Raw genomic sequence first — 27,500 nt, 5'->3', positions numbered from 1 at the left:
AACATGCAACGCCATTTTACGCCACGCAAGCATTCCGCGAATTCAGGGTTGCGCAAAGTAAAGTGCTATCTCCCGAGGTTAGATGCTCCTGATGATCCTGGTCTGCATGCAACATATGCGAGGGCATAACTATGTGCATTTTTTTCGGGGCAGGAGTCATAATCAGATCAATATTTGTCTGCCCCTTTACTCTTCGTATACAGAACCGTGCACACTACTTTGTATCGAGAGATGCTCTGACTCAGCCGCATTAAAATCGCAACCACATATACGCACACCAATGAAACGCTAACAAATTTATTACACAAGGAAGAAAAAAGGGTCGGGACATATGCACGTCCTAACAATTTCACAGGAATCTCATGGGATAATGTTAGATATGTGTCAGGTCATCAATATGTTCGGTAACGACGGCGCAGAACGCTTTTGTCCGGGCGCAAATGTATCATAAATCTCAATCCCGCTGGCTGTTCTCAACGGATTTAATCATGCATTTTGGTAATGCTACTGCATGCTGATGAAATGTTAAAGCAAATGTTCCACATTTGCATGGCGTTTTTAATTGAAGTAGCCATCTTGAGGACGTTTTAATGCAGTTCACGGATATGCTCTTTTTGAGACCTAAAAGGCTCTGGTTCTTGAGTTACACGCCCGCAAAGTACGAAAAGGCTTATTTACATCCAACTTCAAAATCGTCTTCTGATTAATGACGCCATAGAAACGTCGCTGGATCCCCGTGATATTACAGGCTGTTTTTCGTTTATGGTCAAAACAGCATGGACGCCGATGCATTCGCAGAGGCGATGATGCTGCACATGTGGTACAGTCCGAGGAAGATGATAGGTTGTCAGTAAGATTTTACTGCTGAATGCGTATCGCGAACACAAGCGTGAGCAACTTCGGGTTTTGCGACACTCGTTGTGAACGGGTCATTTTTCCTTATTTCTAGACCACAGGTCAATGTTATAAAAACAAACGCCACTATCTGCAAAAAAGTACAGCACCCAAACAATGGGCACTTTCCCGAAGTTATAAAAATAAGACGCGACGGCAAGTCTGGCTTTTTTCTTCTGCTGGCGTTTTTTTTTTCTTCTACTAACGTATCATTTACAGACAGCTCGGTTGGCGCCTTACGTACCGGAGCACATAACCTTGCACGGGTGTGTGGGTTAGCAGGGCATTATGAATTAGGGAAACATTACAGCAATTATATATGTATATATGCATTTTTCCAAACATTTCACATATATGATACGGCAAATTTAAAATCTTGAACAAAAAATTGTGTTTTACAAGAAGAACCTCTTGAGCTGCATTACCATGAAACCCCGTTAAGACTTTGTTTTTAAGGGGAGTTACGGTGAAGTCCGGTGTTGTGACTGAAGATCAGTGTGGAAATTGTGAGAAAACCTGCAATTTCATATTCCCGCGAGCTGTGCAAATGTGAGATCACACTTATTTGACAAAAGTGTGAATCGGGGGCTCAAAATGCGTGTGATCACTGGTAGTGTGTACCAATGGCTTGTATTGGTATTGATGTGATGTGACTACTGTTTTTTTTAGAGTGCTTTTTAACATAATTGGCGTTTTAAAAGCGTCAGACAGTTTAAATCGTGTTTACTGTTACTATAATTCATACAATTGTTTTCAGTGCTTCTTCCGTAAACCTGACTGCAAACATTCTCACAAATAATTAAGGTGATCTCTCATCCCAGAAATATGGCCGCATATTTTGTAAACGCTGAGACCCCAAACACCGAATAAGAGCGGCACAAATGCTGCGTGCAGTAGTTGACGTGACGTCAGTTTGGCTTGGTAGCAGTTCGGGATATTCATAATGTGGAGCGCTTCTTATGTTACCAAAATATTCTTCTAATCACACTAAAACCCTGTTCCTGATGCACCTCTTATTTTGTTCATTCACCAAATGACGTGCTAAATTCAATGGATAGACAACGCTGCTTGATGAAATACATGAGAGGCATAACACTACTTTATAGCATATCAGAATTGCAAAAGAAAGTTTGCTTTTTGTTACATTCATTGTTATTTGTCAGATTGCCCATGCACCCTCTTCTCACTGGGTGACACCACTGCCGCTGCCAGACATGACTGCGTGTGGCCTCCAACCACTAGGCAGTATCACTGCCGCTACCAGACATGGCTGCATGAGCCCTCAAACCACTGGGCGATACCACTGCCGCTACCAGACATGACTACGTGCGCCCCTTCACCACTGTGCGGCATCGGACAGGACCGTACCCAGCTTTTTCAGAAGCCTGGGGGTAACTTGTGAAATCTCCCGTTCGGTCTGCGTGCGCTTCCGGTTGCCCAACCGACGAAAGCCTCTATTTTATGTACTGCAGTGATTGGTTTTGCAGAACTAGTGAGTCCTACCATTCAAAAGGCAAAAGCTGCTTTCAACGAACGCCAGCCATTGCGAGATTGCGTTGAGCGAGACTCTTCTGGAACCGTACAGCTGTTATGATTAGCATTAACGATTCAATCAAAGTGCTACTTATTGAACCATCTAAATTACTGCATGCATCATTGGAACAAAAGGGGGCAAGTTACCAAAAAATACTCGATGTTTTCATGCAGGTTTTTTAACTGTCCGTTAATACAACTTTAATCATAAGTTTCACAGTCATGCACCATGGACAAGGTTAAGTCGCGGTCAAGTGCCGTTTATGCTCGTTGCATCCCTCTGTGGGTTGGCGCCATTCCACATGGCGTGTGTTTAAACTGCTGGTGTTCTCAGCTTCAGGTTGATATACGGGTTCACAAAAACGCCAAAAAGTTCGCACTAATTTAGACCTCATGAAACATTGTGCAACTTAACAAAACCAATGTTGGATGTTTGCCACTCGGGAATCATTTAGCGCTCTTTAGAAGCCATGGTTGATGTTTCTCAGAAAATTGTTTCCAGGCAAGGTTAGCCTTTTATGGAGTGAAATGCGTATCCAATTTGAACGTTTTTCATGCAATCCAGCCATTTGGCTCCAACGCACAAATACATGCAGTAGCCAAATGCCACAGGCATTACCAAAATGTATAGGCAAATTATATGCTGAACGCACACAACAGCCGGCCTCCAGATGCGCAGCGGGCGGTTTAATTAATCATGCATACAAGCAGCGCGCTGGACAATGTCATCATGCCGAGCTCCCGTCCATGGTGCGGACGTGGTTGAATAGCGCGTGGACCCAATCAGCCCCTGTGCCCCGGCAGGGAGAGCCGTACTCTGTTCGACGCTGCGGTCTAGCAGGCCGAGCACCACCACAGCCAGCCGTGCGACTCACTGCACGGCCCACCGCGCGGTCCACCGCACAATCCACAGCGCGGTCTACTGCACGGTCCACCGCATGGTCTACCGCACGGTCCACCGCATGGTCCACCGCACGATCCGCAGCGCGGTCTACTGCACGGTCCACCGCACAGTCCACCGCACGGTCCATCGCATGGTCCACCGCACCGTTCACTGCACAGTCTACTGCACACTCCACCGTACGGTCCACCGCACAGCTCACCGCACAGTCCACCGCATAGTGCATCGCATGGGCCAACGCATCGTCCACTGCGCAGTCCACTACGTCAACAACGCAACAACAACAACAAAAAAACAGTCTGCCGCGCGGTAAATCACACCGCCTACCGCATGGTCCACAGCACAGTCCACTGCGCTGTCCACAAAGCAGTCCACTGTACAGTCCACGACCCGGTGGTCTGATCATTAGCCTGCCACTTCGCTGTCCTTGGGCACACAGCTCTGAAACGGTCCATCCCGGACGTAGGACCTCAGATATGACCACAACGAGCACTGCTGGTAATAACCGGTAATAACCGGCCCGCTATTGCCCTCATAACCCGGCGGGCTATGTTGTACCGCTCGGCACCGCTCCTCGCACGCAGGTCACAGCACAGCCACTTCTGTGCTGCCCCTCACGCGAGATGCCACAGGAACATGCAGTGTGTGGCGCGTATTGAGCGGAGCCCACGCCTCCAGACATAGCTACAAGCCTGATGCCAATCGTCGAGCCTGGGCAAAGCGTTGCTAAAATGATCTGCAAATGAACGTAATGCAGCTCAGTCCAGCAGAGACTGACGCCGAAATATGCTCATGCATCCTCATTTGTATCGTTATGGTCACGTCTCCCGCACTACCTGATTTTTATGGACCCCGTTATTCACATTAAGTGGGGTCATATGCGCAAATGGCCGACCTCATTTATTCCGTCACGAAACCCGGAAAGGGGACCAGATTCTAGTGAGCCGCTGTCTTGTATGAAAATGATTAAATGCTCTGGGAAGGCCACTGAGGGTGGGACATTATGATTAATGTTCCCTTTGAAATGACCTTCAGCCCCATGGGCCGGAAGAAGCTCAGTTATCTTCTGAAGTTTTAAAAAAGGAATGAGGCGGAGGAACGTGAGATAGCACATTCACTCTTCCACTCTGCTGTTCATTCAAACAGCATGTGCGCTTCGTCCCATCAACACGGCTTAAAGTCATCCCCCCCAAAAAAATGTTAAAAGGCACGGGATGAGGCCACCGCTGCCGGGCCGGTCGATCCGCTAACCGTGCGGTTTGTCGCACCAGCGGAACGCTGGCCTGGCGGCGGGTCGAGCGGCACCGGGCTGTCGCGAACCACCAGCCGTCGGGCTCTGTCCCGAGCCGTCAGCCGCTGGGCTCTGTCCCGAGCCGTCAGCCGCTGGGCTCTGTCCCGAGCCGTCAGCGGCTGGGCGGCTCGGCTCTGTCCCGAGCCGTCAGCCGCCGGACTCTGTCCCGAGCCGTCAGCTGCCGGGCTCTGTCCCAAACCGTCAGCGGTTGAGCTCTGTCCCGAGCCGTCAGCCGCTGCGCCCTGTCCCCAGCCGTCAGCCGCTGGGCTAGCCGCCAGGCTCCGTCCCGAGCCCTGTTCCGCCATACCGCCGCGGTCGGCGATCGGCTGTCCTGCGCGCGCCACTCACGACCGCACCGGCCGCGCCCGTCCCGTCGCCGCGGGCCATCTAATACATCAGGCGTGCCGGCATCCCTACCCGCCCGGCCGGAAAACAAGTGACTCTTCCGCGTCACAAGCGCCGCTGCCAAAACAGCGCGCGGCCGCCTCTGTCGCCCTGAGTGGCAGCGGGGCGTCGGCGTCGGCGTCGGCCCGGCAGGCAGAGCCACACCTGTCCGTCAGAAGTGCGACGCCAGCACAGACGGCTCCCGCCAGAGCGGACGGCGGGGGTCCGGTGTCCGGTGTCGGCGGCCGATATGTAGGTACGGTGTCATATGTCAACTGACAGCATGTTACTGGAACTTTATAGCCCCCCCCCCCACCTCATAAAGAAGTCCTTGAATCTCGGTCCCTCTATTTTCAGATTCCTGTTTTTTAATCGGTAAAATATCTGCTGCCGGAATGGCCCACCAGATTTAGGCAACTTTGTTGCTTGTGGTTAATTATTTGCTAGGTTTGAGTTGAACTTGAATATTTGGCGGCGTTTGTGGTGCCCCTGAGCTTCGATGCGTCCCGGAAATAAAGGTTATGTTGACCAAAAATGAAATTGTGGTGCCCTTTGCCACGATATTTTGGTGCCCTATAGGCCCAAGAGGGGGGGGGGGGGGGGTCATGGACGGCAGGCGCGTGACGAGAACGCATTAGAACACGAGACGACATTAGGTATCATGAGTCAGCTCGCCTGCAGCGTCATCAGTGATCCAGGGTCAGGTGTGCGAGTTTTGATGCTGACAATTTTAGACCGCCAAGAAGCCAGGGAATACTGGTTAAACGACGCTATCAAACAAACATTGATGACATTGTCAACACTCGGCGTCTCAAGCTGTGTTTAAGTTCACAAATGCTTATGATTGTGCTATAATCACCAGTGATCGCAAGCACAGCATCAAACGTTGACTATTGAAACATATCCAATAATTGCCTGGTACCGTGGTTCCACCAATATCTCCACGTATATGACAGGTCGATAACAGCCATCACAAGAACTCTGAGCTCACAATGCCGAACAGCCAGGAGCTCAAGGCTTTCCTTGTTTGAATCAAGGACATGAGGGGCTCAGGTGTCAGGTGTCAGCTACCCTAAAGAGCCGGCAGCTGCAACACGTGGTCGCGTGTCCGGTTCAATAGAGTGCCGGGTCACTTTGCCGGCGCGGTGCCGTTTCACGACAGATTTGTCAGGAAGTATGAGCCATCGACAATAAAGACAAGGCAAAAAGACCTGAACAGCAAAGAAGCAGACCCGGGCAAAGCATCCCTGATTATCTTCCCCATGCTCCAATGACGCTATAGGCTCCATATTCATCCTTCATTATACCGGCTGCAGATATCAACGCGCGCCTCACCAGCTTGAAACGGAATATCAGACGGACGCGCCTGCAAGGGTGCAGCATTCCGCAGCACATCGGTCAGATTACTCCCTTTCAGTGGTTCCTCAGAGTGCACGGAAGCAGCACGCCCCTGTCAGCCGTAACTCGGATGTGCACTTCTGTAACTGCAGTCCATAGCCCTCGCCGGACGGGACCTATTTTCGCTCGCGTCGTTGCCGAGGGAGAGAGGGGAGGGGGATCTTGTCATTTCGTACAAATTGAGCTAGAGCCGCGAAACGGAAATAAGTAAGAAGCTTAGTGTCAAGGGAATCCAGCTATTCCGGCCTCGCTAGTTGAGCTCAACTTGTGCTTTTCCTCTCATACACATTTCAGTGGCGAAAAAAATGATGCAGCCTCCCCGCTTACAAATCGGTACTTTTTTGACAACCATGCACAAAATTACACTCTGGATAACATTCGGTGCATAAATCGTCTAGGGCCTAGGACCATAAATGCTTATCCATAGTTATCAGACTTGGTGACCTTGTTCCGTCCTGACAACCATCACAAGGTTTTTAACCAGTCACGAACGACCTGAAAGGTTATAGGTAGGTCACTAGCCAATAAATAAGTCTGTTTCGGTACACTTAAATCAATGGCCTGTCAACGTCGCCTGTATATCGTAAGATTAGCAGTCAGCAGTAGCAGTAGCAGTAGCGGTAGCGGCAAGATTAGTCGTGATCATCGAAACCACTGGTGATGGCTGATCAGCTGGGTGATCTTCATCATTAAAATAATCATTCGAGTCTGCTCTGAGCGATCCTGAGAAGCACAGTTTCGGCGACCACGTCGTAGCTCAGCGGCTCAACATGACGTGGGGCCATTTATTTGCGAAAAACAACACGCAACACGCCGGCTAAGCCAAAGGCTACGACGCTATCTCTTATCGCTTTGTTATTGTGACATCAGACATGCCGTTTCGGGGTGGCACCCACCCACCTAACGAGGCGACGGCCAAAACAGAAGCTCGTGCAGTTGTGCACCGCGTTTCCGCTATGGACGGCAAAACATCGGTCATTGTATGCACCGCCGCTACACTAGGCACGTCTGAAGTAGCACTAGCTTACCAGTACTGACGGGCTGTGCGTGCTGTCATCATGACTGGCGGTAAAATGGGCATAATCTGACATCAACAAGATGCGCTTCATTTGACGAGTGTGCCCTCACCTGGTCTGACGAGACATGTACATTTTGCCATAGTATGCGTGATGTTCAGGCGGAGCATCACCAAGACTGACAATGCCAAAGCGCCCTCTTACCATGAATGGCAGGATGTGCGTGTTCTCACTAAAATCTAGATGATGTAGGCGAGCTATCATCAAGATCTATGACATGTGGGTGTGCTCTAACGAAGACATAGATTATGTCGGTGTGCTCTAACGAAGACACAGATGATGTCGGTGTGCTCTCACCTGGGCTTAGATGACGTCGATGTACCCTCATCAAGGCCTGAATGATGTGGACGTGCTCTCACCAATACTTGGACGATGTGGGCATGCTTTCACCAAGACCTGGACAACGCGAGCGTGCTCTCACCATGACTGGGAGGATGTGGGTGATCTGACCGGTGAGTTCGAACACGATTACTGAGGTAGAGATGGTGTGCGTGACGGAGCCGGCTAGCGCGGCGGCACCGACGATCGAGTAACCACCTGAGGCAGCGGCACGCAGGCGGTGTTAGAGAGCGGGAATGCGCGTCGGCAGACGACACAAACGCCCGACGTCAGGATGCGCGGTTGCGTGATATGAGTGCAGAATGTAACGATGTGAGTACAGCGTACGATACTGAGTATGAGTATATGAGTTCTTATGCTAAGATATCAATCCTAAATATGCCAGAACGTACTGATAAGGCAACTTTGGAGTGCAAGCATTGGTTATATCGACAGCACTCAACGTTTCAAGCTGGATTTATGGCCACGAGTGAAATGTGAAGTGGGATGACTCCACAGCTTATTTCCCCCGGTAAAATGAAGATCGATAACTGAAATTCAGAGCTCCTAACTCATAATGCCGCAAAACGGGAGCTGAAGACCTTTGTTTCCTGTATCGAGTAGAGTTACGTGCTGTCAGACAAAGAATAACTGTGTGAGAGAACAGAGTTGGGATGAATAGGCACACGCCGTCAGAAAGCAGAGGGGTCCCTTCATGCCTGACACAGAAACTCCGCCACAGAGAACAGACGGGCCACCACGAGGGACATATATGTGCCGCCAGGGACAACAGAGACATGTTGTCATGTGGCGCGGGACGTGTCGTCAGAGACAACAGGGACACGTTGTCATAGAGCGCCGGGACGTGCCGCCAGGGACAACAGAGACACGTTGTCATAGAGCGCCGGGACGTGCCGTCAGGGACAACAGAAACACGTTGTCATAGAGCACCGGGACGTGCCGTCAGAGACAACAGAGACGTTGTCATAGAGCACCGGGACGCGACGTCAGGGACAACAGAGACACGTTGTCATAGAGCGCCGGGACGTGCCGCCAGGGACAACAGAGACACGTTGTCATAGAGCGCCGGGACGTGCCGCCGGGGACAACAGAGACACGTTGTCATAGAGCGCTGGGACGCGCCGTCAGAACAGCCATCTGCCCTCCGATAAGGTAGACACGCGACTAGTGAGGGAATAAACGCACCAGACGTAGGGTCAAGGCAAACTCTGCGTGCCCGTAATGGTGGTGCGCATATCGTGGAAGATGAAGCAAATGTGTAACAGGTTGAAAATTTCAGCTTAAAGTATCTTATGACAAGCGACCGGAACCTTTTTGCGAGCTGGCTATCAAATTCGTTTCCGATATTTTTATGCAGGTAAAACATGGTTTAGATTGTCCGTTAAAATTTGAAATAATGTTGTTTACTGCAACTATTTTACAACTCATTTTCATTTATATGATACTTTTAAGTACAAATGGGTTTCACGGCATGCACACGATGAGTTATGGCCTGCAACTGTTATGTAGCTTTCGTATTGCGTTGTTTTCGTAAGTTTCCTGTCAGTTGTGTGCATTGAGGCATGTCGTGAAAAACTGAGGGCAGGTTCCGATCTTATTCTCTCACTACAAATGACTTCATACAGCGTTGTCTGGCGATTCCTATGCCAATCTCGCTGTATGCATTGCCAATTTCATGCTTCATTATCCACAAAGAGAGGTACATATCTTTCCACATCAGCCGTATTGCCGGGACCTGAACTCGATCTCACAGCATGGTGGGCGCCCTCGGACTGGCTGCAGACTGATTGACCTGACTGGCCAGTCAAGCCCGGCCATTCGCTGCCGCCGCTCTCGTCCGCCGGCCGGTCCGGAGCTCCGGTGCAACTGGAGCCTCCAGCCGGAGCGGACGGTCCAGAGCTCCGGTGTAACTGACACCTCCCGCCGCGCGCAAGGCCCAAAGCTCTGGTGTGACTGGTGTCTCCAGTCTGAGCGCACCGTCCAGAGCTCCGGTGCAACTGGTGCCTTCCGCCAGAGCGCACGGTCCAGAGCTCCGGTGTAACGGACACCTCCCGCCGGAGCGCACCGTCCAGAGCTCCGATGCAACTGGCGCCATCCGCCAGAGCGTACGGCAAGGCTGGTGGATGCGCAGACCGATGCGGAGACTGGGTTGTATAGTCCTCAGACAACACGGCTCCATCACATGCATTTGCCTGCCGCTCGTTGCGTTTGACTATGTGGCCGAACCTGTTGCGTTACGCGTATAAGCGATGTTCTTTTTACAGCACATGCCCTGCTTGCGATCGTCCACAGAATGCATACAAGTCACTGGACGCATTGTACCCACACCTAATTTTAGCGGAGTCTCTAATAGGCACCAAATCCAGTTCTGCTTCATCGTACAATCTTCCGCTGGCGTAGCAAAAGATCACGCCGGCATTCGGTTAACGTTTCTTTAAACCCCAATTTGCACTGCAGGCTTTCATTTGCATCTGAGCTGAGTCCTCTTACGGAGATCAAAGCGCTCATGCTGAGATCGATGGCTCCAATCAACCAGAATGGAGAGCTGGTAATTTCTCTTTGATATTCAGAGACGAGTTTCTATACCTAGATGACCGATCGCGTATCAAGTAATTGTTACTAGAACATCCAATGCGCTCGCTGCCAAGCGTGCCAAGACGTAAATTGACATAGTTTGCTTATCTCAAACTGTCAGACATTCCGTGCTTCACTCTAAATTCCCTTCTTAGCACCTGACATTCTGTATTTCTCAATTTCCCTTCCACAATGGCCGAAGCTGTGCATGAGTACAATTAATTCTTGCCGCACGTAGGGCATAACAAGCGTAAACAGTTTTGATGATCCGTAGCTTATCAATGTCATCAGAGTTCTCAGCATTATACACAAACCACTTTGACCTTGCGCACTTTTCAGAAAATAAACCAACCACCTGTCGTTTTTTACGAACCAGTTCGATGCCTTCCTTTGAGGCCAACAAGTGAGATGATGAAAGGCGCGTAATCATCAGACCGATGGTGTCGCAAATTAAGCTAGGCAATCTTGGTAACTCACACATATTGGTCAGTGCAAATAAATTGTTATATTCTTGTTGTATACAAGTTTTGCAAGACACAATTTTAGTTAAGACAGTAGTAATAGCTTTATTCCTGGAAAAAAACAGAATAATGGATAAATAGTTAGGTTCTGCTATTGTTTCGATAAAGGCATGTTGCCGAAATATTAACCTAACTACATCACTATTCTGCTGGTTTTTCTGCGAGGACGAAGGATATTGCTACTGTCATATCTATGTGAATAACATTCCTCGCTAACGCACTGAACAACTTACCAAAATTTTATGATGAAGCTTCCGTGCACATAAAAAAATCGCATTGCTTAAAGATCGATGACTGTTGAGAATGGATCATCAGTACCGTATTTCAAAACGCTTTTTTCGATACGTGAACTGTGATTTGTAATCAATTCTGAACTAGTTCCCCATTTACCTTTGTGTATTTAAAATGCAAGATTTGTGCTCGCCAAGGTCGCATATTGATAGTGAAACCGGATTCACACGTCACTCTATGGGGATGCTTTGTCAATAAGTCAAATCAAGATAAACAACCCAAAGGGAATTCACAACTAAAATACTTTCTGAAGACATACTTTTTCGTTCAAGTCATTCATACTTGATCACTGAATGAGTTCAGCAACAATACTGGCATAACTTTGGCTTCCCTTTCCCGGATTGTTCAGGAAATCATGACGACCGCCTCCGCCGAAGTGGTGACCTGTACTGCAGCACGTTGATGAATTTGTCGGGTTGCGGTGGAGTCAGAACGGACATGATCCAGGCACCAATAGGAACACCGCGGCTCCATGGCCACTGGAAGATATCAGAACCAAGGGCACCACGAAACTGAATTTGAGCTGTCATGAGGCAAGTTCTCGTTGTCAGCGAAGATGGTCTTGGGCTGTTAGCGGTATAGCTTAAATTACAATTTTATTCTGGAAGTGACAAGCGCACCACGCGAACACTCCATTAGACGACAAGGGTGGCCATAGACGCTATGTTTGCGTCGAGTACAATCATGCATGCGTTATCGCTGATAGGTTAATCGTTACGTCATTTCTTGAAATGCGTGCCCACCTGTAAAATTTTGGTGGACATATGCCTACTGTACGGGTAAGGTTCCTCAAATCATTACCCAGGTCTTACTAGCTATCTCCGTGCTAACACGGAGGCTACGAACGAGGCGATGCTGCCGATAGGAAGCACGGGCCGAATCCTACGGGGCCGGTTCCCAGCTGACTCTCCATGCACGCGAGCTCTTTCCGGTCGGGCTCGGACGGGGCGGCGGTCACGGCTGGCGTCAGCTGAGCAGGGTCGCCTGCGAGCGTCCCGAAAAGGAGGGCGCCTCTGGGAACGCGTTGTCCACGGCCCGCGGTCCGACAGAGGTAAGCATCGTCTGCACTGGGCTGTTTATGTATGGGTCGTGGAGGTAATGTTGCAATGGTGAGCATAGCGACTGGATGCTTGTGAATGTGGTACAGTGACACCGCTGCGACCAGTGTTGCTGGAGGGGATCATCGTGTGCGTGCTGCTCTGAGAAGAGAAGAGTTTTGTCGGGGCGTGTCGCGGCACTGAAATATGAGAGCTGTGCTCAGTGGGTGTTTTCGCAGGAATGTTAAAACGCAAATTTGTACTGTGCCCATTGGGAGTGCTTGATTAAAGGAAGTAGTATGCCGCCTTTGAAGCATATTTTAAAAACATACTCTTGTGAAACCTCAGAACTAGTTCGTCTAATGCTAGCATTGGTTACTGCCATTGCAGGACTGTTAATATGAACCAAGGAGGCCAATTTTAATTATCTTAAGGTCGAAATAACGCTGCCGAGGCTTTGTTACAACATTACGTTTCTTTCCTGCAGTCGCAGCTATCTTTATCCAGGAAACCACTGAAAATCTCCCTGGGTGCGAAAGAAAACGTTCGTGATTGGCCGATCGGGCAGAGGCCTGTTACCGAGAGGCGCATTGTTTGAAGCTTGAACTAGTGCGTCACAAGGATCATGTGATTCTTCTATCTCCAAAACCAAAGTGCACCTCGAAAAGAGACATTTTGGCGAACGTCAGAGGGGGGAAATGAAAGCCGCAGTATAACGTTTTATCGAATTCGCGGGATAACATCCTCATGTTCGCATATTGTGTTGTCTAAGCAGAATGTCTCGAGCATTCGCAGCATTTAGTTCACAAACATTTTGATACCTTCGAGTGTGACAGAACACACAAAATAGAAATCAATGCAAATTAATGTATTTCTTTCATAGTGGTGGGCAGGGAGTCAAATGAGATTTCTCCCGCAGGGTCGCTACTTCAACTAAACATCCTAAGCTATTCAGGAGGACTTCGAAAAGAGATTGCATTGCTGATCAACTTGCACACGTCTGGTGTAGCAATGAGTAAACGAACAAAAAAGCGGGGTACTCACTTGAAATGATAGCACGTGCCCCAAAAAGGGGTGTTGCAACGATAAGCTGAATATTGTTTGGGATAATTACGCAAAAGAATGCCCGTGGATTTTGTGTTTGGTCAACAACACCACGTTAGCACGTATCCAAGCCTGACAGACATGCATTTTAATTCACATTTGTCCCCTTCTATGTCCACCTCAAGCATGCACGGAGCTCGCCAGTAAATGACGTCATGGATGAATCATGTCACTTGCGAAGCCAAAAAAGGTACGTACAAATTAATCCCAGCTGAATAATTACATTCACCCCGAAGCACAACCGTCACAGTGAGTGAAGGACGTATTTCGACAGCATATGTTGGAAGCTGAATAGGAAAGATGGCCATTCCTGCTCTCACAATGAGAAAAAATTTGTTTGTCTCGGGATATGAACGACTTTTTCTCAAAACGTCTGTGGGGGAGGGGGGGGGCACCACAACTGACACACAACTGACACAACTGAAAAGAAAACTCCCCTCTGCATTAAGAAAACAAAGTTGCAGCTTCAGCTGAATTTGAACTGCAGGGCACAATAGTTCGTTAATGAAACTGCAATGGCACAGCAGAAGCAAAGGCACCGGTTGCACCACAAACTGTTCTAGATCACGCAAATATGGAAACATCATTACACTCACCGCCACGCCCGTGTTGTGAACTGCATCTAAGTGGCAACACGCAGTGGCGATTCGAGCTGTGTTGCTATGTGGAAGCTGTCGCAGCCCAGCAGCTTTGCGGGAAGCAATGTTCCCCTGATTGGATCTCCCCGGGATTGTCGCACTTCTTGATTGAACAAACTTCTCCGAACTTTGCGGAATATCTGTGGCAACTGCCAACAATTCCTGGATCGTGCGATGTCGGAACAGACCGTCTCCGTGAACACGCCATCCAGAGATTTGGAGGAAAGGCCGGCTAACGCCACTGGCAACCGTCCCAGTGCATGCCTGATGTTTCTCCGACTTTGGAACCGGGCTAAACGAACACCAACACGGTTAATATAACAATGAAATACTTCATGAGAAGAATAACACAGATACCCAATGCATACGAATAAGGATGGGACAGACGGTCTGGCCAACCTGAGCTCCAAGCTCGGTGGTTGGAGGTTGGGGGGGGGGGGGGGGAGCGGGCAACTGTAGTTGCAGACATTGGCTGTTACAAATGTGCGTAGTGTGGGTCACGTCGGCTGCGTAACACAATGGTGGAAAACATTTGGATTGGCTTGGCGTATGCAGTACGGTGGGCGAAAAGGGTTGAACTCCCAAGAGTTCTGACAATAATCATGTTCAAGCAGCGGCTGGCTGAGTGGTTGCGACAACAGAGTAGCGGAAACTGGGTGGTCTGATTGTGAGCATTGGTTATTGTGCTTTCGTCAGCCGAAGAGGCGGAGTTTGGCCTCCGCAGAATGTACCCGCGCCAGCCGTATTACACGGGTCCGGGGGCTCGGCTCCGCAGGCTCGTGAACACACGCCACCGAGCCGCTCCACAGCCGAGCCCCCAGCGGTAGAAGCTGGCAAAACGGACCGAGTCGCGGCGCGGGACGCAGAGCGCCGAAGATGACGCTCCACCCGACGGACCAGCTCCGGCGACTGGGGAACGGCTGAGCGAAATGGCCCGTCAGACCACCAAAACAAATACCACGGTCGCATTCAGCGAAGCCATCCAACATCGTTCTGAGCGGTGATTTGCAAAAGAATGTGCTCTTCTCGACAAAACGAAAGTAAAGATCAGAGGCCGGCAACAGCTGAAGGCAGCCGCTGCCCACAGCGGTGAGGGAACCCAGAAAAAAATGCCGTTGGCAACGTGCGGTTCAAAGGGCCGCCTTACGCAGTGCTGTGACGGGTCGGACATGTTGACCTGACCACACGCCAGGTAAAGAGCGTCGTCCTCTAACTCTAAGCTGTGGGCAGGCGAGCAGAGCACGCAGCGGACGGCGGCGCGTCCGTGATTCACGGGAGGTCAAAGGGCCACCGATACGAGGCAGGTTTGACTAGCCACGCCGTGTGATTACACATCACCGTCACTCCGCTAATGCGACGTCGAGAATCGCGGCGTCGACGAATAATGTCATTGTCTGCAGCCCCACGTGAGCACGGTCATTACCTGCCACTTCGTAAATTATGCATTGCCATTTCCCCCACGCAATGCCAACGGCGTGTTTACCTCGGATATCCCACCATCCTGTTTGATTTGCAATTAACTTGCAATTAACTTGCATTTCACTTAAGCGATGTCAGGCCGCATGCACGCGTTGAGAATACCGAGAGAACACGTGACGCTGATGTCGGAAATGATGATGTTATATATTGCCGAAATACCCCAAATCTTGCTAATACTATTTGCCGCTGCAAGTCTCGTACGTGCAGCAGCAATCACAATGATATATTAAATTAACCATTCGTAGCAAAGGTATTCCTGTTGAGGGGTTACCTGTTTTGACAACGTTTCCTAGAACTGATTTAGGAGCTGCAAAACAAAATTATAGTTCTTTTGCTCTTTGAGACTGCGACTTTGGAAAAAGCGGAACTTTTCCGGCGACGCTTTGCTGGCGGGTAGCAGCTTCTGAGTTTGCACGTCAGTGTGTGCGAAAGTTGGAGCAAACGTTCTGGTTCATCTATTTAATTCAATTTACTCGTGTTACTGCCATCACGTTAAACAGACAGATATTAATATATATATATATATATATATATATATATATATATATATATATATATATATACATATAGTAAGTGCCATCGAAGGCATTCGATCAATTTTACATGGGGCATTCAGTAGATATTTACAAGCTTTCCAAATGTTGCTACTTTTAACTGGACTTGTAACCTTACTAGTGGCGTGCAGGTCAGTAAGCTGACAGGTGACTTGGTCGAATGAAATAATGAGTATCGTCTGATGCATCGGAAAATCTCCACTGATTCAATGGTTCTTCAGGGGTTAAGAAGGGAGAGATAAAACTATCAAACTGGATGTCAGCGGCGTAGTGCCACCATAAATAGCCATTGGTGAACAAAAACGTTATTACTCACACTTTTTTAAGATCCAGTTGTTTCTACTTTTGTTAAACTTTTGACAACACTACGGGCGTGCATGATCACAACTGCCTGCGATATACCAGAAGATACTGATGTGTCGGCAGGCACTGAGAGAATTGTTTTCCACACAGCACGACAGTGGAAGGCAGACGTCAGGCACGCGCCGGCTTGACGTGCCGCATCGGAGCTGACCGTCGCCACTGACCTGGACGGATGGGGGAGATGTGGCCTCCGTAGCGGACCCCCTGCGGGAACCACATTGCCAGACACTCGCCGACCAGACGGCCGAACGCCGCGCCCATCTTGAACACGGGGATGAAGATGCCGGACGGCACCGGGAGGGTGGACGCCACCACAGCCATACAGAACTGCAGCGAAACAGCAGCGGCAGCCGCGTCATCACCACGGCAGGGTGAGACATCGGTCCTGCTGTCATACAGAACTGCGGCGAAACAGCAGCGGCAGCCGCGTCATCACCGCGGCAGGGTGAGACATCGGTCCTGCTGTCATACAGAACTGCGGCGAAACAGCAGCGGCAGCCGCGTCATCATCGCGGCAGGGTGAGACATCGGTCCTGCTGCCATACAGAACTGCGGCGAAACAGCAGCGGCGGCCGCGTCATCACCACGGCAGGGTGAGACATCGGTCCTGCTGCCATACAGAGCTGGGCGGAACAGCCACGACCGGCACCTCCACACTATGGTGGGACGTGACACCGACACCGCAGGCGCACAGAACTTGAAACGAGCATCAGCGGACAGCACCTGAGCACCGCGGCAGGACGTCGCACCGTTAACATGACCGTACTTTGCGGCAGGACACCAGTGGCTACATGCCACTCGTCTTTCTAAATTAAAAAAAAACAGGGCGGGCTAGCACTATGCAACGAAGCACGACCACAGCAAACCACCAGCGGGCCGTGAATTGTATAATATTATGCAAGCGTACAAATGCTGATTTCTAAGGAAGCGCTAATCATTTCTCTATCGGGCACAACTCCTCCAACACTGTAAGTTAAACCCTCTGGTTGCCAGGATTCGTTTAAGACCCACTTTCTTATCAACGCCTTGCATGTTAAGCAAGTCAGCAACCGGAGCTCTCTGTGTCTGCCCGGGGTCCAACGTCTGTTCTTTGGAAGTGCTAGGAACCCTGTGGATCATGGGAGAGGAGCACATATAAATGATTTTAGCGGCATTAGCAGCCACATATCTGTGCTCGTTGAAAATGATTAGGACAAGCGAAGGTAGAGACTGGCTCAAGGTGAAGATCATCAAAAGGGCCAGTGACGAAACATATATAATAACCGATCTTAGCAGCATTAGCAACCAAATACCGATGGTCCTTCAAAGTGATTTGGACAAGCAAAGGTAGAGATTGGCTCAAGACGAAGATCATCAAAAGGACCAATGACGTAATGGCATCCTTAAATGCGACTGCGACGATTATATTTGCAGGGTCAAATAAAGCGTTAAAAAAACTGTTTTCCAACTTTCTGTCTCAATATGTCCTGGATTTTGTCATTTGTCTTCCTTCTAAGTTCCTGAAATTCCGTCTGGATATAAACATAAGTTATAAGACAGACTGACTAGAGCAGCACGCTGTCGTCGCATTCATTTTGTTCCGTCCCTTTTCGCTGAAATTGTTTTTTCTTGAAATGATCCCGTGGAATCATTTCGGTTGCGTGGCATACCATTTCTTCCTCTTTTGTGGCACATCAGGGTTATTGTGATATGACAGGTACCGAACATCTCCTATTGCCACTGAAATGGAAAAGCAAAGCTGCAATTACGGCTCCAGTCCAGGGCACCCACTTGTCTTGCTAGAGACCGGTGTTCAGATATGAATGCGGGCATTTCAACTGACATGGTTCTAGGCAGTCACGTTTTTTTGCAGGGCTTACGATTCTATCGCGCACTTGAGCGCACGGTGTGTAAACTGTCAATTTTCGCCACCTACAGGAAATGATTTTACATACGTTTCGAACGATGACCACTCGTTTGACTTTTTCACAAGCGTACGCGTTTCGTGCGCGAGCTGCTGTCGCCTACATGAACTAGGTCTTCGTTGTATTTAATAGCAATCGCTGTTTCATCTTGAATAGCATAACGAGTTATTTTCAAGTTTTAAAAAAGTTAAGGTTAAGTCAAAACATAAAATTACGCTATCGACACTTCGTGGCGGCACTACATTTCTTTCTTGCTTGGTAGTCCCAGAGTGTATCCAGAGTCCGCGACAACTGCTGTTGTCACGACCGTTGCCGCCATGAGCACCGTTGTCATGACGACGGCAGAATCTGCTGAGGGCCGCTGTCAGCTGTTCGAGTTAGCGGTACCACTTTTGGTTTGTTTTAACCTGCACCTTGCGGGCCTGCGGCCACAAAAGGGCACCTCTACTGGTTTTGAACGACGTCAGTCAAAATGAATGCTTGTGATTGGCACAGCGGGCGGCAAAGATTAGTTACCGAGAAGCGCATGGTTTGAAGTTTGAACGGTGTGTGACCTTCGACCATGTCATTCTCCGTTTCTGAAAGCTCAGCTGCGCTTTGAAAAGAGCCGCGTTGCTAAACGTTTCAGGGGAAAACCAAAGCAAAGCGCCTACTTATTATAACGTATGGTTGAAATGGCAGGACAAAAAGTTTCATGTTCGCAAATCCTTTTCTCTAAAAAGTGTTTCCAGCTTTCGTAGCGTTTGGTACACAAGCATTTTGACAATTTGACATGTTGCAAATATCACAAAATACACACATTGGAAAAGGTAGGCAATTTAAATGTATTTATTTCGTAGCGGTGGGCAGGAAGTCCACTAAGATTTATCCCGCAGGAGCGACCACTTCCAATTGAAATCATGGACTGTGCAGATGGATTTCGAGTGAACTGGTATAAAAAAACCAGTAGCAACGAAATCGGACGCGTCTGATCCAACAATAAGTGACAAACACGAAAAATGTGGCATGACCCTTTAATGCGGCTGATTACACCGGTACTCTGGATAGCAAGGCTTTAGTGCTTGCATTCCGCGTCAAGACAGCTTTTGATGTAACGTCGCTCTGTGCATTTGATGGAGAAGTTCTAAAACAGCATGCAATGCGTCCAAACAATTTGTGGTCTGTGCACCTCACAAATACCGCACAAAAACAATGGAGATGCACCCAATGCAATACGCCTTTTCGTAACGTCGACAAACTTGAATCGCGGATTGCAGAATGTGGTTCGGACTACACGTAATAACCACTGGGGCCACATTCAACACAACTAAAACACACCAGAACAGTTGCCATTTGCCTTGCGAACGGCCAGGCTCTCTGCGAAACCCTATGCAGAATGCCCGATGGAAACGGTTTGTGACTTTTGATCCCGGTAACATTTCATTTGGACCCACTACAAACTACGTTTGCCGTCAAGTTTTCACCAAAGTTTACCTTATTTAAACAAACTTCGTGTGATCAGATGCAAAACAGATGCGTAAAAATATCCCAAAGCGCATCGCGGTATTCAATATTCGAATTTTGCGTCGCATAAGTCGTCCTATAAGATGCTCTCAAAGTTTTCTCCATTTGGCATAGGCTCTTCGTTCTGAGTTCCTTGGTCAATACAGGCTTGTTCAGCGCGAATAAATTCAAAGTTGTCGCATAGTTAGCAGGCAAAATCAGCGATCCATAATCACACTTGTTATCGAGTGTTGTCGCCGGGCTTTCATTGGCGGGACGCTGCGGAGTGCAGAACGATGTCATCAGGGCCATAAGCTGCAGGACACTCCAGAGTACTTGGAGCTCATACAGCAACGGGCCGCGAAACGCTTGTAACGCGGTGCGTACTCCTGCCTCTCAAATGCCGCTGGTGATCACTTTTTACGGCAGCTCCAAAGAATGCCTGATAGGACTTTGTGATGCGTGTTGAAACCAGAACGATTAAAAGAAACCGCAAAACACCACTGATTTCATTCCTTTTGAACCTCGCAACGTGTGCATCGGGCTTATGCTTTGCTGGCAGACGCTGACAGCATTAAACAATGCCTGATATGAAGCATGAACGATGGGTGCTGGCAACGAACCTGCCGGTGTCTGCGCCATACAGCTAAGTGTCCCTGCGTGACAGTTCGTGCACGCGCCGCTAAAATGTCGCATGTCGCCATATTCCCTATGACCTGCGCTATTGTAATCACAGCAGCAGCCGGTAAGCACTTTCACGTGATGCGTGTTCGGAAATTTTACTTGTTTTCGTATTTTCAGCCGTCTTTGTCCACAATATTGTGCGCAGTTGGCAAGGACATGACCAGTTATGCTGGGAAAACTGACGGGATTATGGACACGTTAACACCCGTCCGGGTGGTCGGATACATACCCTTCGTTCGGGGGGTCAATATGACCCCGCTGAGATCTCAGGAACTAAAAAAGATACCCCATATAAAAAACTACTCCACATAGCGAGCCCTAGAATAAAAAATGTTTGAGCTTTGTCTGGCCTTCAAAACTGACCCTAGGTTAATGGAATTTATTCATTGAATTGTTGTGTTGCCTAAGAAAGCATCTGCGATATGCATGGTCTCGTCTGACGCTCCGTTGTTGCTGCAGATTGCACGATTCCCTAGGCACTGACTACGCAGAACCTATGGCCTGACTTTGGCCTACCGTAGGTCAGCGACCTTACAACATACACCCAATTTTTCAATACCAAACGATCCACTATTCAGCTATCTACAGCTATGCAAAATTTGGTGCGGCTGCGCCGCGCCAGTCAGAAACCATTCTGGAAAAACCTTCGGGAGGAGTCAGTTTGACCCCCGCCAGAGCCCACGTTAATGCACCACTACATGTATGCATTTTGAGTCCTCCTGAAGCGACTGTTTACCATGTATACTGAGATCTTAAGTCCGGACAGATATGAAACGAGTACGAACAGACGTGAGATCGTGGTAGTTGTACGGACAGACAATTACCACCCCATGGAAATATATCATTACAACGTCAGGTTCCAGAGTGTTTTTACCTAATGTTGATACCCCTGTCGCCTTGACCCTTGTCCGATCAAATTAACTATGGTTCTCATCATCCATTTAAGAAGCGCCCAGTGTGCTTATCTTTAGCTCCGTGCATCGTGTCATTTGTTTCCTGATTTGCACTTTGATGGACCGGGCGCTCACTCACAGCGTAATGCCACTAATACCTTATATTGAAATCTAACGTGAGCATTTTGGAGACGTGCTGTGAGTTTCGCCACGACCTCCGCAGCCGAACATGCCTATAAACGTTCGGTTTTGTTGCATGGATGCCGTTCAAAGGTGATGAGCTCGTAAGCAGTCACTCTTTGCAAGCGACTGATCCCTGCCCTGCATTCTGGTGAAACGCCTATTCCACACATCGCTTCTTTCACACAGTGTTTTGCCTTCCGAATACAAATCCAGGACGGAGGGGCGATATTTCTTATTTTGTGCAAAGAAACGCACCTCACTATTAACAATGATAAAAGACCGTTCGTAACACGTTTATATCCATGTCTTTGACCATGTCACCTTAAAAATAATTAAACAACACATGGCATGATTGCAGTCAAAATGAAAACATCCACCAAACTAAGCATTTTCCGTAGGTCACGAACACCCGAGCCCGACACATAACCTACCGAAGTTTCTGTTAATTTTTCATTGTGGGTCCGATACAGTGACAAATAGTGATAACATCTATCCAATGTCACGTGTTTCACTGGTCATGGGTGCTCAGTCCTGATGCAAAAGCTGACAAAATGTGCGAGAGTATTAAGTGCTGATCTTTATCTCGTTCACATGTATTTGAAAGTCATCATGGTCGTAACTTAAATGTGAACGAATTTTGTCAGCGTTTTATGCTTCAGAAATCGTTTCCAGAACCCAGTTCGAGCCCCAGTCTCAATCTTTGGATACTGAATACTATTCCAGGTCCCAATCCTATCTTTTTGTTTTCAAATAAGTGCACCAAATGTCTGATCTATCCACGCCATAATCCTATTATTGGATTCCACGTTCCGAAACGTTAGAAGTCCGGACTCCAGTTTTAGTCTAACTGGAATGAGACCCTAGAGCGCACGTGCGTACAAACACAAAAAATGAGTTATGCACCTGCACAAAACACCCGCACCAACACACAGTCAGGGACACGCTGGCTGCACTGATCCGCGGCCCAGCCACGACCGCTTCGATTGTGCTGCCACCTATACCACCCCTGACCGACACCAGAGCACTCTACTGAGGGAGCGAGTGGTAGGATACGCACCGTGACTAAGATGTATATGCACAAGTTGATGTAGAAGTTGGTGTATGGATTTGTCCAGTGATCCACTGCTTCGGCTTCGTCTACAGAGAGCTCTTCAGAAGACCAAGTGAAGTTCGCGAATAACTCCAAAACCTGAAAGCCGGCACACAAAGATATGTTGACAATGACGACAGACATTAACGCTGAAACTTTAGAAACTTGCATTTGACTAGCCTTTCTCGTCTCATGGATCATAACTGTGGTCCATTAAATCATTCAATCTTGTAAAAGGCTGATCTTTTCTGGAATAATCCACTTGCAGATGCTGGCTTCATCAGACGCCGCCAAGATAATGCAAGAACAACAGCTTTAAACATTCGAAAACATCTAGGGGCATCGGCTCCAGTGGCGGTCATCGTGGCTTGCTACACATTTGAGACTATATAATACACCTGAACGTTTAAAAACCTGAAAATCACGCAGGCAAGGCAGGATCGCACACTGACAGCGCATCCCACGCCATCTACCGGGTGGGTTGTAAGCTTGAGCTCACCTTACGGGGGTGAGTTGAAAGGTTGCGCTCACATTACGGGGGGAGTTGAAAGCCTAAGCTCACTAACCTGATCATGAGTGGTCTGGTCGGCCGCGAGGAACTGCCCCAGACCCAGGGGAAAGGTGGCAGACGAGATCAACAGCGCCACCAGAAACGGGTACAGGAAGCGACTGTGGCAGGCAGCCGGGCGGCATCGGCAGCGGTTAGAGTGAGTCCTGCCACAGCCGTCCGGAGGGAGCGCGAGCGACACGCGCATCGCATCGGAGGTGCGGCGGCCGGGAGCGTCGACAGCAACGGGCGATTCGAAACTCAACGAGCAGCGCGCGTGCCGAAGGCTGGAAAAGGCGGGCGATGAATTAACAAACTCCCCGCCGTCGACTGCTGATACGTGAATGACGCTCAACCGCGCTGGCGGCGGCCGCCGACGGTTTTAGCAGAAGTGATTTGTCTAAAGACACGGATGGCTTTCGGCCCCAGCCCGCGGACGACGGTTTTGCTTCAAGGACAGAGATGTGAAACACTTACAACACAAACACATGCCTTACACACTGGCATTCCGAACTAAATCAGGCTTGAAGTGAAGTAGCTGGACAATACATTCAAGCAAGCTGTTGGAGGCACGTGAAGCCCACCGTCACGACCGCAAGCGAGCGCCGTGATAGAAATACACCAAACGAGAGCAGTTCGTTAACAATAACAGGTGAACACACTCACAATAGCGATTGTCACGGCTTTCACGGTTCGATGGCCACACCCCGCGGAACAAAGCCTAAGGCCGTTAGTTCTGACGCACTTTTTCGAGAGGAGAGGAAGCTCTTCCTGCAGGCGTTGCTTCTCATGAAGACAACGTATGTCCTGTGTAGCCACACGAAGAATGCACCAGCGAAGCCGGCCACAGCCCTGAAAGTCAGAAGGGTTAGTCGAGACAGCAGCGCGGACAGGCCACAGATGTTGCGATCACCAGCGAGTTTGTGAGACGGCTCCACTAACCCGCCCTACTGAACGTCGTAGTCTAGTTATCTGGCATGAGGCCGTCTCGCACACTGACTGATGCAAGCCACTATACGAAACGTCGCATTGTTATATAACGCATGCTTTTAGAAATGACCATGACAGGAAATTCTGCCAATGCCTACACCGTTGATGTATGTATGTCACTCGTGACAAGATTATTCCTTTCTAAACCGAATAACCTACAACACAGCTACTGGAAACGTACTCGGTGCAGTAACAACGGAAGAAAATTTTCTGGCAGAGTGTTGTGAGTTTTCAAAGGATATAACTTAGACTCAGCAAGTATTTCATAGCCAGTGTAAGACCAATGTTTTGCGAACCACGGTATACGACTCGCTGCAGATACTAAACCGGCTTACCCAATTAGTGCAAAAACAAACAGCTCTTGTGGATCAAATGGAAAATCCACCTTGAAGTCTGTCTTGAATAAGGCAGTTATCGTTTCTGAAAATGGTAAAGGTTGGAATTATTGCATGGAGTCAACGAGCGAAGCATATGTGGGAAGGGGGGGCGGGCAGCAAACATTTACCAAACTACAGTTTTTCCAAGCTCATCAGCTTTTCCTTTTCGTGAAAGGTGCGGCTAGTCTGCCTGGGATATTGTTTTTGAATAAAACGACGCAGAAATTCTGAGCAAATTTGTATGGATGCTGGTAACCTGGCCTGGTACTACTGGCCGTGGAATACTAGCAAACTGTGCAAAATTGCCACGAAGCATGTGAAGGGCGCGCGTTACGTGCATACCTCAGCACCAAATACCTACATAGAATGTCATACTTGGCAATCGCCACAAGAATGCAACGTAGATGTAACGTCCAGAAAACCCCGCGGATGTTTAACCCGTGACCGCCTGGGAGAGGGGCTGCCTCTCAAAGGCTCAGAAGTACCTAACATATCCATGCAGGTTGCCAAATTTCCAGCACCAATCAGAAAAATTTAAAACATTTTTGGCCATTTCTAGGTGCTACATCAGGTCACCGAAATACAATTTCATCGGTAAAGGCCAGGGCGACCTCCATTTTAGCAGCAGTGTACGCCCACCCAGGATTTTGGTACAGGGATCCTTGAAGGAACGCTATGGGTTTTAAAAGGCGCCATTCAAACATCTCTGGTGAGGTGGTCTTCATCGTCATTGATGAGGAGGAGTTATTGCCCCACAAACAACGGCGACGATTGGTCGTCACAACATGGTAATATTTCCTAAATCTGCTCTAAGTCCTGGCGTTTTGGCTGTCAAGATCCCTGCTTGGGCTGGCGGAAAGGACCTTGCTGCGGAATGGAAGGGCCACTTGCATGTTACAACTTTTTATCAACTATCAAACCAAGATTCAAAACTATTGCCAAACAGCACGTACAGAACGAAGCCCTAACAAATGATCTGAGTGTTCGAAGAGGCTACCAGCGACGCGAGGACGCGCACTCGGGAGAAATTAGACTACACCCTATTTAAGATATGATGCATCATGACATTAAGCTACAAGATGTGAGAAAGACGTCTGGGCATGAAACGCATGAAAGTATTTCTCAACATGAAATTTGAGCTGCGTGCCATGAACTGGCAGCTGCCACGCAATTCCAATGCAGCAAGGATAAGTACAATGCATTCCTCTTCGGCGTTTTTCCCCCTCCTGATCAAATCCATCAAAAGCATAAATGTTATTAAAACGGCGGCATTAATAGGCCACATTTGTCTGCCCAAATAGTCCTGTCGGCTCCAGCGTCCACCTTCCGATTCCCCAACCGGTGCCGGTTAGGGTTCGAGTTGCCGAGAGTTCGCTGCTTGCCCCAAATGAGATGACCTGCGGCCAGCGGAAGCGGTAGCGCCAAAGGTCACGTGACGCACCGGGCGCGACAGACCACACCGAGCACTGCGGCATTCTGCGGTTTTCTGCACTGGGTTAATATTTACCAGAATCAGGACGAGGAGTGCTCATGGTGCTCATACCCGTACCCAAAGACGTACTCATACCCGTATTCTGGAAATTCAAATACATCTACATATGTATATATATATATGTGTTGTGTGTGTGTGTATGTGTGTGTGTGTGTGTGTGTGTGTGGTGTGTGTGTGTGTGTGTGTGTGTGTGTGTGTGTGTGTGTGGTGTGTGTGTGTGTGTGTGTGGTGTGTGTGTGTGTGTGTGTGCGTGCTTTTGGAAATCTAAAATACGTTATTTATACACTACTTTTCGCTTTCTGACAATAAGTAATTTCCAGATGTGCGCCAAATATTCCTCATTATTCAAGGCAGTATCACAGCAAGTTAAATGTGAGACTAATACCAAGCTCACTTGGAAAAATCAAGCACGAGCAGGCAATAGACCGAGTTAAGCGTTCCACTCGACGCTGAACTTCGCCGATCTCGTTGGATCTTGCTGTCACCCACCCGGTCACGAGCAGCGGGGAGCGGGGGGGGGGGGGGGGGCGGGGCCGGAGAAAACCACGGAGAGCGTCCAGCTGTACTTTGCATACATCATTTGGGTGTGCGTTTGAAGTGCGTTTGAAAACTCCACGCACAGATCTGAGATTGTTTCTCAAAGGAGTCTCCTAACAATTCCTCACTCAATACTACAAAGGTTCACCGTACGAAATATTTGTATACCAGATATAGTGTTTGGCGCCATGGAAAATCCTGCGCTAGATTGCAATTGGTCCTCAAACCATTGCACACCTACCTTCATCCTCAAACCAGACGGCTAGAAGGCGGAACACCATGGCGCCGCAGACGGCAGCGAAGAAGCCGCGCCAGTAGTTCCGAACGGCAAAGTACACCGACGTCACCTCTATGCTGAACAACACGCCTGCAAAGGCCGGAGGAGGACGAGTCATATCCAGGCACGCGGAACCGGGCGCGCGGTGTCTTGCATCATGTGCCGACATCCCTGCACCGACAAAACACGGATGAAGCAGCTGTCTGAAAGGCAATAAGGTATGAGCCTATGTCCAGCTATGGTAGCTGCGTTATACTCCGTCAGAGGACAAAAATGAATACAATGAATCCCCTAAAATGAATTGTACTACTCGAAGCATCGTGCGTTTGGACGGGAAGTATCTTGGAGGCTGCTTGGAGGGGGTGGGAATGAGGAGGTGAAACGGAGACAGTTTGATTTTTGTTAACCGCCCAAGTGTGCGCAAGGAAGCATTTGTTCCCATTCAGATATCGCAGACATCAGTTTTGGTTACAATGATTAACATATACGGACATATACGGATGCATATCTTCACACTGTTTTTTGTGATTGCTTCTTTATCTAAGGTGCAAATAGACCAGCTGTTCTTACTTATATTTCGTTTGTTTCACTATTTCTTAGCTGGGCTGCAGCGACTTGTTCATTCCCTGTAATGATAGCGTCGTGTTGACGTGCTGCCTGTGCTACC

The 27,500-nt window shown here is 48.8% G+C and overlaps 1 protein-coding gene and 1 long non-coding RNA gene across 2 annotated transcripts in view; both read right to left on the bottom strand.

The window, feature by feature from the left end:
- LOC119097212 (chloride channel protein 2) overlaps positions 1–23,368 on the bottom strand; it is a 56,326-nt gene extending 32,958 nt beyond the window's left edge. The window contains exons 1-4 of the mRNA XM_037220266.1: positions 23,180–23,368; positions 22,581–22,712; positions 16,542–16,704; positions 7,899–8,014 (exon numbers count right to left, since the gene is read on the bottom strand). Of these exons, the coding sequence (XP_037076161.1) occupies positions 7,899–8,014; positions 16,542–16,704; positions 22,581–22,712; positions 23,180–23,368 (600 nt within the window). The remainder of the gene's footprint in view (positions 1–7,898; positions 8,015–16,541; positions 16,705–22,580; positions 22,713–23,179) is intronic.
- A 587-nt stretch (positions 23,369–23,955) lies between these two features.
- LOC119096752 (uncharacterized) lies at positions 23,956–26,923 on the bottom strand. Its single transcript, XR_005094080.1, has 3 exons — positions 26,798–26,923; positions 24,486–24,570; positions 23,956–24,012 (listed from the first exon to the last, which is right to left on the bottom strand). It is a non-coding gene; the product is annotated as an uncharacterized LOC119096752 (long non-coding RNA).
- Between the last annotated feature and the right edge of the window lie 577 nt (positions 26,924–27,500).

Source organism: Pollicipes pollicipes, unplaced genomic scaffold (genome assembly GCF_011947565.3).
Source record: "Pollicipes pollicipes isolate AB1234 unplaced genomic scaffold, Ppol_2.1 Scaffold_4295;HRSCAF=5057_pilon_pilon_pilon, whole genome shotgun sequence".
Taxonomy (NCBI): domain Eukaryota; kingdom Metazoa; phylum Arthropoda; class Thecostraca; order Pollicipedomorpha; family Pollicipedidae; genus Pollicipes; species Pollicipes pollicipes.
The sequence above is the reverse complement of the archived record's forward strand: the minus strand, read 5'-3'. Positions and strand labels throughout refer to the sequence as shown.